This window comes from Cnephaeus nilssonii, assembly GCF_951640355.1.
Source record: "Cnephaeus nilssonii genome assembly, chromosome: 8".
Classification (NCBI taxonomy): domain Eukaryota; kingdom Metazoa; phylum Chordata; class Mammalia; order Chiroptera; family Vespertilionidae; genus Cnephaeus; species Cnephaeus nilssonii.
Genome location: NC_137079.1, coordinates 43,642,944 through 43,657,327, shown reverse-complemented (window position 1 = coordinate 43,657,327; position 14,384 = coordinate 43,642,944). Strand labels below are relative to the sequence as shown.

At 44.2% G+C, this 14,384-nt stretch overlaps 1 protein-coding gene across 2 annotated transcripts in view; it reads right to left on the bottom strand.

Annotated features, from left to right (window-relative positions):
• ABCC4 (ATP binding cassette subfamily C member 4 (PEL blood group)) overlaps positions 1-14,384 on the bottom strand; it is a 229,762-nt gene that overhangs the window by 40,936 nt on the left and 174,442 nt on the right. For both annotated transcript variants that reach the window (XM_079778944.1, XM_079778943.1), the window contains exons 21-25: positions 13,500-13,650; positions 9,154-9,273; positions 7,927-8,037; positions 6,893-6,993; positions 5,599-5,790 (exon numbers count right to left, since the gene is read on the bottom strand). In XM_079778944.1, the coding sequence (XP_079635070.1) occupies positions 5,599-5,790; positions 6,893-6,993; positions 7,927-8,037; positions 9,154-9,273; positions 13,500-13,650 (675 nt within the window). The remainder of the gene's footprint in view (positions 1-5,598; positions 5,791-6,892; positions 6,994-7,926; positions 8,038-9,153; positions 9,274-13,499; positions 13,651-14,384) is intronic.

Genomic DNA, 14,384 nt, shown 5'->3' with positions numbered 1-14,384 from the left:
GACTTTTGCCCCTGAATCTCTCTTCATACATCCAATTCAACATGATTAATACCCAATGCCCCACTCACAACAGCTGCTCCCCTCCTGACGTCCCCTCTTCAGCCCCCTAACTTCTTTTCCAGGCTCAGGGGCTCAGAACATTCACCTTATTTGCAGCTCTTTCCAACACTGGCACGGCCCTGAAGATTCTACTTCTGCAATGTGTCATGACCCCAACCCCCTCATTATAATGCCCAGACCTCACCTGTGTGCAAGGCTGCATTACCATGTAAAAAAAACACACAAAATAAAACCAACCCTTTTCTTAATCATAATCACTGAGAGTAAATTTGAAGGTAAATATATACTAGAAGTAATTCCAGCACTCAGATAAAATCATTCTTAAGATGTTTAAGTATTTTCTTTCCGGATGCACATGCACATGTGTGTGTGTGTGTGTGTGTGTGTGTGTGTGTGTGTGTGTGTTTTCTTAAGATATTAGCTCATATATTTAAAGAAAATGGGATTAATATGAATATAATATTATAACCTGCTTTTGTTTAATATTTAATAAGTTATTTTAATGGCTACATGATATTACAGTATGTGATCGTTTATTATCAAATCCCCTCTTTGTAGATACTTTGCTATTATAAATAACTCTGTGTCAAATACCCTTGAAGTTAAATCTTTGCAAGCAACCTTAATTATTTCCTTCAGATAAATTCTTAGATGTGGAATTGCTGCCAGACAGGTATGAACATTTTCAAAGGAGCCTGTCAAGTACCTGTGAAACTACCTTCCATAAATAGATCAATTTCTACTTTTACCTGATTCACTGCACATCCACAAAACTGGGTGTTATAACTTTGTTTTAAGCGACATCAGTTTCATTCCAAAAAGTGGAATCATGTTCCCCATTAACATCTTGCCGGGAGTACACCATAGACAGTGGCTTCCTGCCTCTTGCATCTTCCCACTACGGTCCACGTGCACTCACTTCTCAGGCTAAACCTCCCAAGGACCCCTCTACGCTTGTCTGTGTACCTGGAAGCCTTCTCTACAAAACTGTCTAACAAACCTCTCTATCCTTAATCTTCAAAAGTCAGCGTCCTTGCGATTACTAGGTAGTTGTGGGGATTAAAACTGAAAATGAGTGTTGCACACCTGGGGGTTCATTTCCCTGAAGGCTTTGCAGGTGCCTAGTTCTTCATTCAATGAATCAAGGCATCACACCTTTGCTTATGCTGGTCCCATCACCTGGAATGACTTTCACACGCATTTCCACCTACTAAAATCCTAACCACATCACAAATTCTGTTTCAAATGCCCAATTTCTTGGAAACATTCTACCTGTCCCCCTAACAGATGTTACATCATCTTCTACACTTCCATAAAAATTGTGACCTCCTTCCATCTCAGATGGCAGCCATTTTTATAATTCCTTGTTTCTTCTCTGGACTGCATGTGTTGACAGCGGGCTCTGCATTAGTTCACCTTTAATGATTTGTATTACCTGGGGTGTCCTGCACAAAAGAGGCATTTTGTAGAGAGTTTGGGGAGTCTACCTCAGGCTGGAGAAATTTATGGAACATCTACTCCCATATTGTTTAGGTATACAATAAGCTGAACAGAGAAGACAGACATGGTAGATGGATCCTATAACCATAAATGGTATTGCAAATGGCCAACCCCCTCATTTTCATGGGCCAGACAACCATTTGTACACCCTGTGATAACAACAGCTATCTTTGTCCAAGTGATTACGCTGTGCTGGTCTCCGTGCTAGTAGAAGCTTTACATGTCTCATCTTGTGGAGAATAGAAAACAAATCTGTGGGGTGGTGAGTGACATAGAACTTTCTAGAGCAGGGGTGGGGAACATCCGGCCCATGGGCTGTATAAGGCCAGAGAAGTCATTTGGTCTGGCCCTGCCAAGGAATTGGGATGAGTTAATTAAATGTTTGACCAAATGTAACAGGCTAATTTCTAAGTTGATAATTTCGTATGGCCCAGGAGTGATGTCATAAATATCCAAAGGACCCTTGGCAGAAAAAAAGGTTCCCCACCTCTGATCTAGAGCATCCTGCTCAATCATAGCGATTGGGGTAATGGATGAACTTTATTTCAAACTGTCAAAGGACATTTAAAGGACATTTCAGCCCTGACCGGTTTGGCTCAGTGGACAGAGTGTCGGCCTATGGACTCAAGGGTCCCAGGTTCGATTCCCGTCAAGGGCATGTACCTTGGTTGCGGGCACATCCCCAGTAGGGAGTGTGCAGGAGGCAGCTGATTGATGTTTCTCTCTAATCGATGTTTCTAACTCTCTATCCCTCTCCCTTCCTCTCTGTGTAAAAAAAAAAAAAAAAAAAATCAATAAAATATATTTTTAAAAAAATAAAATAAAGGACATTTCATGGGCTATCAGTCATCAAAAACTGCCTTAGGGAGTAGAACTTCAGGAGAGGGGGCCTTTTTCAAATGGGATTCTGAGCCAAGAGCTCTGCTGGGCTTGAGAGTCTGCATTTCTAAGAAGTCCAGGTGATGGGGGTGCTGCTGCCCTGCGGTCTGAGTAGAAAGGAAACCAAAAGTGGCCTGGGGAGTGGGACACTCTGGAGTGAGGGGAGGGGTTCCTGAGAAAGTACTACGTAAAAAAGGAGGAAATGCAGGGAACTAATATTTTTGCACTTTATAGCAAGATCAAGCACACAACTGTAAAATGTATTACCCAAGCAATAGCTCTGAGCAAGAAAAAAAATAATAAACCAAAATTAATCTACCTCTTTGGGCTGGGAAATGCTTTACAATGGCCCAGTACTCACTAAAATGATCAAATCAACCTCAAAATCGCCTAAATGAAAAATGCAGCCAGTGTTCAGAATCTAATGAGGTTGCCTAGGGTGCTATTTGCCTCATTTTGGTTCTTTCTTTTACTTGCTGTTTCTTCTGTGAATTAGATTGCTGCTTAGTACCTATTAGACTTTCTCATTTACTACAGGAATTAGATTACTGCTTAGTACCTATTAGACTTTCTCCTTTTCCAGGAATCTGGACGGCAGAGGAAATACGTGCAAGAGAATAAAGCAGCATTTCACACATCCCCACGTCTTCTGAACAGCCTCTCTCAATCAAATGCCAGACTGAAGGGGTGTCCCGGAGTAACGGGCTGGCACAGGTGTGGAGATGGGACCCGGGACCTTCACAGGCACAGCGAAATCATTTCATGACGACGCTGGGCAGGTACGATCTCTAAACGCACGAGTGGAGCACCAAGGGATACTGTGGTGGGCCGAGACACAGACCCAAAGCCAAGCTACTGGGGTTACCCTACTTCAGTCTCCAAACTCAGTTTTCCCACAAACATTTTAGAACCTCAGATAATCCTACGACTCCGGGAATGGGGATGTGTGTTTTAGACTGAAGAATAGAAATCTGTTATATTTCCAAGTTGTCTGACCGAGTTTCTTAGATAATTCATACTCCAAGGTTTCCTGGGAAAGTTAATTCATGTTGCAAATTAACAGAATTATGTCTGGCACGTGAAATCCGACGGTCACAGCATCTGCCGGTGAGCGAACCTCCCTGACAGTGCTCTGAGGGATGGGACTCCATCGAGAGCGGTAGTTAATGTTTCCCCTACACAGCAGTCCTCACCTTCCTCCTGACCTGCACTATGACTGGAAATAATGAGCCAGCGCGTGCCACGTGACTCAGCAGAGCTGCTCCCGGGTATCATTTGGGCATTAAGTTGAACAGTTATTCTTTCATGTCACAAGGGTATCATTCATTAAATTATGGCTATAGTCCACTAAATGGGTCTGTGGTGGAAAAGAGCTTAACAGAGCAGTGCTTAAGGCATTTAATGCATCTAGGTAATGGATTGTTTACAGGAGCTGTCCCGGGTGTCTGTTTTTGTTACTGGTCGCTTCACACCTGCGTATTACGCACTCTCGCAGCCAGCAGTGCCTCCCCACCCACCGTGTGCCTGCAGAATGCCATTTTCTGGGGAACAAAGATGAAAATGAGATGCTCCCTGACCTTCAGAAGGCTCAGTGTACTTACTGTGAGGTCAGACCTCAAATTACAAAGCATGGCATAAGTACTACCTTTATTTTTTTTAATTGTGGTAAAATACACATAACAAAGTTTACCAACTTAAACCATATTTTAAGTATACAGTTCAGTAGTGTTAAGTACATTCTCATTGTTGTGCAACCAATCTACAAAACTCCCTTGCCTTGCAATGCAACTCTACACCCATGAAACACTAACTTCCATTCGCCTCTCCTGCCGGCTCCTGGCAACCACCATCCTATTTTCTCTGTCTCTGAACCTAACGACGCTCCGAACCTCATCCAGGTGGAATCATATAGCATCAGTCGTTTTGGGTCTGGCTTCTTTCATTTAAAATAACGCCCTCAAGGGTCATCCATGTGTCAAAAGGTCCTTCATTTATAAGGCTGAATAATACCCCATTGTTTGGATCTACCACATTTTGATTATCCATTAATCCCCTTGGGTTATTTCCAACTTTTGGCTACTGTGACGAGTCCTTCTATGAACATGGGGGTACTATAAACACTATTTTAAGAGAATATGTAAGATGCTGTGGCAGAGTTGAGTCTCACAGAGGTAAGATGCATTTGAGTTGACTCTGAAAACAAGGAGGCTCTCAAAATCCAGGTGATAAAAAAAAAAGGGTCCCTGTGGAAAGGGAGCCAGGAGGCCTGATGCTCTGGCAGAACCTTCACACTAGCCAAGTGCGGGGGAGAGGGGGGAGGAGATGCATGATGGGAATTGGGGCTCGAGGTAGGGCCCCAGTTCCCATTGCCGGTGCACTTAGACCCTGGTAGGGCCAAGATGCAACTCCTTTGGGTTCCCCACGTGTGTCTTCCCCTGCTCCCTGGGCTTCCTTCCATCAAATTTGAGTGAGTCTCTGGGCCCTTTACTGCCCCCAGCTGGTTCCCGAGTCCTGACTGGGTCGTGGATTCCAGAATCTTCTCTGGTGGTTGAGCGCTGGCCATACCACCCCTGATGGAGTGGACCTGGGCTATGGTTCCAGCAGTGGTTCTCACCCAGGCCAGGAGCTATTGGGGACCCACAGGGATCAGACCAGTGTCCCAGAAAGAGGCAGCCTGCTGGTGGGAGGGCAGGGGAATGACAGCAAAGGATGGGTTAGAGGAGGGCAAGTCTACAGAATGGGCCAAGGGACAGAGGGCAGCAACTAAAGGCCACCCTGGGGAGGAAGAGAAGGACTGTGAAATACAAAGAAGTAAGAACTGATTGGAACTAGATACTAGAGAGATACTAACAAGTAGCCAGGGTTGACTTCCAAGACCTAGGTGTGAATAATGAGATGTTGGATCCATGTCCTGGGGCAGGGTAAGTTCCAGCCTCTGCCCGGGGCTCACCAACCACCATGAGGCAGCTCACACCACGAGGAGAGAAATATTGGTATTCACATTCATGGTCGGTTTCCAAGATTTACCTATAGTCACCGATGTAACTTACTTCCACAGAACAAAGGCGCCCCTAACTCATTCATGAGGAAGCCAACAGTCGGATGCAGCCACTAAACCTTCAGTTGAGATTTTAAAGAGGCAAGGTGGTTTAAACAAACCTTTTCTCTTGACTTAATGAGTGCTGTCAGGTGTTTGAGTACCAGAGGCCCGTCCAAGCTGTATGTGAAGTTAACGTTGTCAAAGACAATCACGCCTTCATGGGGCCAGGCCGGCGGGGGGCGTTTTTCATATTCCCAAGGCGCTTCTTTCTCAAGGTTTGTATATTCCATCACCCTTTCTACTGAAATCATCTGTAAGACAGAGGACATCGTGGGTTTATGGATGGTAAGAGATTGTAAATGAACCGCTCTGTTGTTTTATTTTATTTTATTTTGAACCATTCTGTTTTTATACCTAGTTGATTAAGGATATCTCATGTCGTAACACCCCCAAAGGAGAGAAGTTAGGAACTGGATGAAGACTTTGATGATTTACAAACTTGTTCATCATCTTTTGACACTTTTACTTATGGGAACTTCCCTCAACCTTATATTAAAACTAAGAAAATGAGAGAAAAGAACGCTAAGATCTCATTTATCTACTTTTCATACCTGAATAAAAAAAAACAACAAAAGAGGATTTTGTTAAAGAAAAGACTACTTATAGCCACCAATCAGTAATTTAAGCTATGGAAGGGCCATCTGTTATACATTAATTAAACTGGATGGTCACCAAACCTCATTTTAATAGTCACTTTGTACTTCATTAGAAGAGTAAAATGAATGTATTTCATTTTTATCATTTTTCTCCTTTTAGGAGAAGGTGCAAATATTCATAAGAGGAGATAATTTACATTTTGATTATGCCCTCCTAAACAAGTGTACTGGTAACTCAACACCTTTGACCAGACATCAGAGAGGAGCTTAATTCTACCAGAAAGAGGGACCGGACCCCAGCAAATTCAGGTGTTCAGTGGTAAATTGCTAAATGCTAAAATGGGGGTGGAGGGAGGAGATGCCTATCAATTAAACAAAGAAAAACCTAAAAATAATAATTTTTTTAAACCAGGAATGAGGAACTACCCCATTAAGAAAAATAAATAAACGGGCCTCTGAGAAATTAGCTTATATCCACTCCAGGATTTCAGAACCTCCCTCCCACAAAGACCTGTATTACATTTGAAGACAGCTTGTGATGAATATAAAACCTGCTGACATGGCATACATAAGACTGAGAAAAAGATGTATACATTATATTTTTACATTAACTTTAAACAGATGGAAGAAGGATCTGAAACACTCTGTTAGCTCCGATGTAAAAATAACAGTTTTAATATTTTACATAAGGAGCGCTTTTATGCTGTTTAATGGGAAGGAGACTGGAAAAGGCTAAGAACGTCAAGATAAACATTACCATATTCTCGACTTCAGCGCTTTGCCTGACGCACCACTGGAACATGCCCATGAGGGTGAGGGCGTAGGACAGTGCCAGGCCAACCTGCCCGGCGTCCAAAGCTAAAGGACGAAAAAAAAGGGGAGTCAAGACGGTCCATTCTAAACCCAGAGTCTGGCTCCTTCTGTCACTTTACCAAAAAGACTCCTTTAAAGTACTTAAACACATAGCATTCAATAATAGTAATAGTTACAACTTTCACTATCTGTTGATTGAGACCAGGACACAAAACCCCCCGCTGTGAATTCACAATGAATACTAAATGAGTTTATTAACCCCACAGGACTGACACACACCTGGCAGATGATATAGGTGAGGAAGTCATCATTTAGTTTCCTCATTGTGGTTTCCAGGACCATTACGTAATTTCACTTACTAGGTTCAATGCAACTGCGGTTGGAAACCCCTAACAACAAAGCAATCCGTACTAAAAGCCAGTGCTTTTAAATCCAAAACACTCCTCTCATTGTTCCATTATTCAGTACTGTGATTTGGTGCTGTAACATGGAATAGTTAGGGATGGCGAATTCAAGCCATGCACGCCAACACCTGCTCATCTGGTACCCACGGGGCATTGAGGATAACATTCCTTCCTGCTGAGCATCTTTCTCCACCCAGTGCACCAGGCACCTACAACCAAGAGATCTGAGTGGTCCTCTAGCTAAAACCTAAAGCCCTAAGCTGGACAAAATGCTTAACGGTGAACTTGGTTCTATCCTCACAATTACCAGACACTACCAGGATGCTCAGGGGGTCATCTTACTACATCTGCACAGGTCTCAACCCATTCAAAGAAGATCAAAGGAACTCATCCAGACCCCAATGGTCCCCTTCGTGGGCCAAACAGTGGAATCACACCCAACCTCACCCACTGCAAATGCTCTGATACAAACCCACTAGGTATTAGACAAGGTGGCAAGAGTTTAATTTAATACTTGTAAATGCAGCTATACACTGGAATCATACCACAAATAGTTACTCCCATCCGTACTTACTATTTGCCAGAATCAGGGACCCAAAGGCAACAACGGTGACAAAGATGGCACAGATGGCATCCAGACGCACGGCGAACCATCGGGACGTGGTCAGAAACAAGAACCAAGCCTCTGAGGTTGTGAAGCACAGTGAGCACACGGAGAAGTAGAAAGACCACATTAACCACTTCGAATGAGGGGGACCATGGTACTCAGCTGAGCTACAGAAGATTCTTACACAAGGGAAGACAGCAGAGTTGCACACCCAGGGAACCTGAAGATTCCAGAGAGCTAAGGGCAATATGCTCAGGCATCAGTACAGTGGATTTCTCCTGATTTTGTGGGGAGCATGCATTAAAAAAAATTCAACCCTTAGGTTATAAACAGAAATGTGATCCATCTACAGAACATGGGAACATGGTCTCGTCGGTGCATTTCTTCCTCAGCTGGGCCTCGGCATGAAGCTGTCTCTCACGTCCTGTTCCCAGGGCTCCAACAGCAGAGAGGGCGGCTCCCAGTCTGTTTCTAGCACCTTCCATACTCACTACAGGGCCCTGCACAGTGTTTATGCCTTAGGAGCCTGTATCTAAATGACCATCTCACTAAAGGGATCTGCGTGTAGCGTTCAAAATATGAGACAGATTGGAAAGCTTCACAGATACAAAGAACATTACATATCAAAAGGGTGGCAAATCTGACCATTAGGAAGTGGATCTCCTCAGCCACTTCTGCCACCCCACATGTTCTGAAAAAGGGGTTGGCAAACTATGCCCTATGGCCAAGAACGGCCCACCACCTGTTTCTATAAATAAAGTTTTATTGGAACATAGCCACAACCATTTGCTGATGCATTATTTTTGCCTGCATTTGTGCTACAACAGCAAAGTTGACTAGTTGCAACAGAGCTGATACAGCAAACAAAGCCTAAAATATTTACCATCTGGCTCTTTACAAAAAAAGTTTCCTAATGCCTGCCCCAAAGGGACAGAAAGTCACGGGCCCAGTGATAGAAGAACAACGCAAGCCAGGCCGGGTGGGGGGGAAGGTGGTGCTGTTATTGAGGAAGAGGGGAGCGCAGAGGGGGCAGGGGAGGGGAGGAAGATGTGAAGATGTGCAGCAACAGGATGTGGGGCTGGCCCCAGCGGGAGGCAGAGAGAATGCTAGCCAACAAGGCCACCTGAGAGGGAGGTCAAGGCTTAGGAGGCAGCAGGTCCCATCCTTTGAAACCGTTTCCAGAAAAGTACAGACCTGAATGCAAATCCTGGTGTGCATCGAACAGTTCCTGAAACCTCTCCTCAGCTCTGTACGCCCGGATGGTCCAGAGTCCCTGGAGAGAAGACGATAAGTGGGAAAACACCGGGCTCCGAGCTGGGGAAGCAGAGAGAGACGACAGAGAAAGTCAGTGGGAAACCATCTGTGGTGGCACATCCCAACAAACAGCACCGCCAGCGCCTCCCAGCGGGGGGAGGAGGGAAGGGGCTGGGGCAGAAACAGCTGTGCCCCTTCTGGGAGGACCCTGCAGGTCAACCCTCAAGCCCCTGGTCACACCATGCTTTCCATTAACCACCTGGAAATAAAAGCTTCTTTCTGACCCCATCTTTGGCCAGCTTCAAATCATAGCTAGTTTGAGATAAATTCTTTCTTTGCTAACTCATTCATCACGGTCCTGCTCAAAAGATCTGTTGGTAAAACATGGGTGTTTGGAGGAAGGTAAGATCTCACTTGTGTTATAGGAGGCTGCAGAGGTTTTATGAAATGACAGGGAAAAACTCAAACTTAATGCCAGAGCCTGATTCCTTAGCCCGGCATCGAGTGTCTGTGTGTCACACAATACCACGCATGTGGGCACTGCACACGTGTTATGCTCAGTTAGTATCCACAGTTCTACAAGCAAGGAGGGAGCAGGCCTCCATGTGTGGACAGCCCTGGGCTGTGGGCCATGTGACCATCCACTCCGCCTGGGGCTCTTTCCAGACTGGAGACCATTAGGGTTAGTGCTAGGGTTAGGGTCCCCAGCCCGTGACAGTGCTGAAAGGGGAAAAGCTTCTCTGAGGCAGATAGGACCTCACATTTTCCCTTGTACCTAATTCAGGCAAAGAACCTTCAGTGACTCTGGGATGGTTCTGACCACCCAGTTTTATGCTTGTGGTCTTACTCTGGCATCCACACTGTTCTCTCTCCACCATACTGAGCAACTTTTAACTTCTATTTACTTTAGCTCCCTTTAACCTTGGACTTAGAAGAGAGCAATATGAACACAGACTGAGCTCATGTGCCAAATCGGAAAGGTTGGAAGCTCCATAGAGGCCTTTTCTGCACCCCCCCAGCAGATGTCCCAGCCCTGCCCCCAAACACGGCCAGTCTGGAAATAAGGTGCTCATCAGGATGACTCAGGGGACTTACATGGCTCATTATAGCAAGACAGTGCTACATACAGTGCAGAGACCTATGGTCTCATGCCCAGAGCAAATGTTGTCACATAAACTATTTCGCCATCGACAATTCTTCTGAGAAGGAAAAAGAGGAGCTACAATTCTCCAGAGCTTGGACGCCCTCCTCACTTGCTTCCCTCATCAGGAGGTCAAAGTGGCAACTGATTATCCCCACAGGGTGGACTCTATAAATCAGGTGTCTCCCAGCCTTGAACACCAGGGCACCCAAAGAACACATCACCTTCTTGACCGCATACCCAAGAGCGACAGCAGTACAACAGGAACCTGGACCTGTGGAAAACTATCCTCTGTCTTCCACACGCCATTCAGGGCTGAGCGGATACCAGGATGAGTGAATTGGAGGGCTTGCAAAGAAAATTAACTGGTACAAAGAGAGAGGGGACACCAAGGCTCTGGTATTACCTTGCCCAATGTAATATCCTTTTTCCCACCAACTAAGCTGACTATCCTGAATAGACCTATGTAACACCCATGGCATTAGTCACCAGTCACAGACAAATGTAACCTACATTTCACAAGACAGACAGCTGTGTTTTCCATGATCCTGAGGACTCTTCGGGACACAGAGTTGCAAATCTTCCCTGGCAAGGTGGGCGGGGAACTGCATGCAAGGACCCTGGGCTGACAGCCTTGCTATAGGCTCTTGTTAATGCTATGGGTGACCTGCTACCTGTCATGTTCTTAATGCCTTTGGTAGAAGCCAGCAAGCACTGTTTAAGCCTCGACTCAAGTAATCCTCACAAGAACTCCAGAGGGCAGGTGTATTATATCCTTGATAGAAGGAAAAACATTCTGAGGGATTAAGAGCACTGCCCAAGATTAAGTAAATCAATCCAAGTAGCTGGTAGAGCTGAGTGACAGACCCAACTCTGGCTTACTCCCAAGGCCGTGCTTTTAATCATGGCCACAGCATCTCACAGAGAGAATAATCAGGGGTTAAAGATGCCTGTGTATGACTAAATGCATTCCTCCCCCACCCCCGACTTCGTAGTTTATCTTTAAAAAACCCTAAAATCTTAATCCACAAGCCTTACTCAATACTGTACACCTTATTAAGCATCTTAAGTTAAAAAAAAGTCCCTAAGAATTGGCATAAGAACTCTAAAACAGCAGACATGAGAATCCATGACTTGAAAACACGTGGCACACGTGTGTTAACACTCCCCCAGCAATGCCCCTGGCAGACATTGCTAGTTGACCATAGAACCCTTACAGACAAAATTTGAATATGGCTTCATAATTCAGGCATTGCCCAATGAATAGAGTTGGCTACAGAAATACAACTAAATGCCATCCAGGCTTTATGCACTTCTCTATGATTGAACATTGCTAAGCTCACAGTTGCAAAAATGAAAAACCATTAGATCAATTGTAGATTTGACAGCAAGATAGCTTAAATGTCAGCCCAAGGTTGCAAGGTTTCAAGTGTGACCTGAAACTAAACCTCGGGACTTTAGCAGTTATTCAAAGCACATGGATGAAGCAAGTTTGTGCCTTCTAGCCAAGACAATCAGGAGTCCTTCTTTTTGCTGGTGGTCCCAACAGCAGCCTCAAGAGGTACTATCCATTACTGCTTAGAGGAAACAGTGGAATTGTTATTTATGGCACAGACCACGAGGTCTAATCAACTGGCTACCACATTTATCTGTGGGTGTGGAGGAAAGAGTGGCCTCAACTAGTAAATGACTGAAGCCTTGTTGTCTACACAAAAGAATGGTTGGGGGTTATCACTTGTCCTGCCTTCTCCAAGTCCTGTCATTGTAACAAATCACATCAACAGAATGTTATCAACACCTTGATGCCACCCCATTAAAAGATCTAAGAAAGCCAACCCTCAACAGTTTAGCTGGTTTTCTTGATGACTGAAAAGTCTGTTATAGCTTTTATGAAACTGTCACCCACTAGTCTTTATGCAAATACTTAGGACAAATGCCCTTCTAGAGTTTATTATTAACACACATTTGCCACAACAAAAACTCCTTTATCCTGATGAACTTGTATTTTTCCACTTGGTAGATATGGAGAACCGTGGGAATCAACATTTCTCTCCTTAGCCTGGCTTCCAGAAAGCTAATTTGGTATTATTTTGCAGAAACTATCCTCAGTTGAGGTTTCTGATACAAATATCTTTCTCCCTTATGTTTTGGCTACCATCCTTACAGATTTAAAATATATATATTAGCTATTCTTATTTAAATTCCTTATTTATGTTTTGGCTATCATCCTTATAGATTTAAAAAAATATTAGTAACTATTCTCCTTATAATTTTGTTATTTTAATAATAAAATGTTTGTGCATTAATGACATAAGCGCTGAATCGGCACATCCTCTGTGATTACCTGTAGAACACAATGGTTAATCACCAAATGCTTTCCCCACTATTCTAACACTAGGAAGCTGAATAGAGTAACACACTAAACTGATACCTCTCCTGTGTCCTCCCTAGGGGATTATTTTCAGTATCCATTTATACGGACAGCCCCAGGGGGCGGGGGGGGGGGGGGGGGGGGGGCGGGGCGGGAGCCCTCAAACAGTGAGGCACTACTGGTGACAATAAAGAGCAAGACTAAAAATAGCAGTGCTTATCTTTTCAAAACATTTAACAACCACAACTTATTTGAAATTTTTTGAGTATGTGAGAGTATTTTTTTCAAATGTATCACATTTGAAATATATTTTTCAAATGTATCACTTCTGACATGAGTGTATTCCCTTTTCTTCCTCTAATCTTTTCCTTTCCTTTGTCATTTCTAGTAAATTCAGGGGGAGGGGGATGGAATCTGTTTTATTTCTATATTAGTTAAAACATGATGAGATATTTTATACCTCAGAAAAACATGTATCGCCTTCTGCTCTGGATTAGGAAGTATGTCATGACCAGGATGGAAATGGTCTGTCTTCAGTGCTCACATTCCCACGAAATATTACTCCACATACATCCATCCTTGCCTTATGCGAAGCTGAAGGCTGCACCTAGTGTGGCACTGATCTATTTGCGTTAAAGGCCACACTGACTAACGGAGGTTTTAATACTCAGTTCATGTTAACTTTATGAGAATGTCAGGGGTCTCCTTAATTAGGGCATGAACGGAAGCCAGATTGCACTGCTGCCATCCCAACCTGAGAGCCTTTGTACTCACTTGTAGATTCCAGGCGTTTGACATCTCTGGACGTTTCTAAGAAATATCTCCGAAGAACAAAGAAAATGATGCCAAGGGGAACCAAGGGTATTGCAATCCAAGGTATCACCGCCACCGCCACGCCGACCACACCAATCACTTGCAGAAACGTCTGAAACAGTGAAAATAGATGCAGAGGTCTACTGTGATGTTGTGACTTATAATAAGAATTAATGATTTGGTCTTTGCCCCCATTTCCCGCACAGAGCTCCCAACTGATCAAGGTACTAGTCTCTTTTATGTTAATGAAGTAACCGTAGGAACACACCTAAAAAACAGAACTGGTTGCCAATGTAGCCAATCTATGATTAGAGGATTAAAACGTTTAGTCCTACCCCCTGATGTCCTGCAAGAAGAGAGGGGCTTGAGGTTGAATCAATGGCCAATGGCCAATTGACTGAGTCAGTCATGACCACATAATGAAGCCTCCATAAAAACCCCAAAAGACAATTCCTTGCCCTTTTCTTGGAGAGCTTCCAAGTTGGAAAACCAGGATGCTTTCCACCATGATGAGCCCCAAGCTGCACAAGGACAGAATCTCCTTGAGCTCCATTCAGGACCTTGCCTTATGTCTCTCTTCACTGGCAGTGGATCCATATCCTTAGTATTCTTTACAATAAATCCGTAATCTAGCGAGTAAACAGGTTTTTCTGGTTTTATGAGCCATTCTAGCAAATTAATGGAGCCCAAAGAGGGGCTCATGGAAACCTCTGATTTGCAGCCAGTCATTCAGAAGCACAGGTAACAAACCGGGCTTGCAAGTGAGTCTGAAGTGAAGGGCAGTCTGGTGGGACTGAGCCCTGTGGAATCAGATTCCATCCTGGGCAGATGGTGTCAGAACTGAGT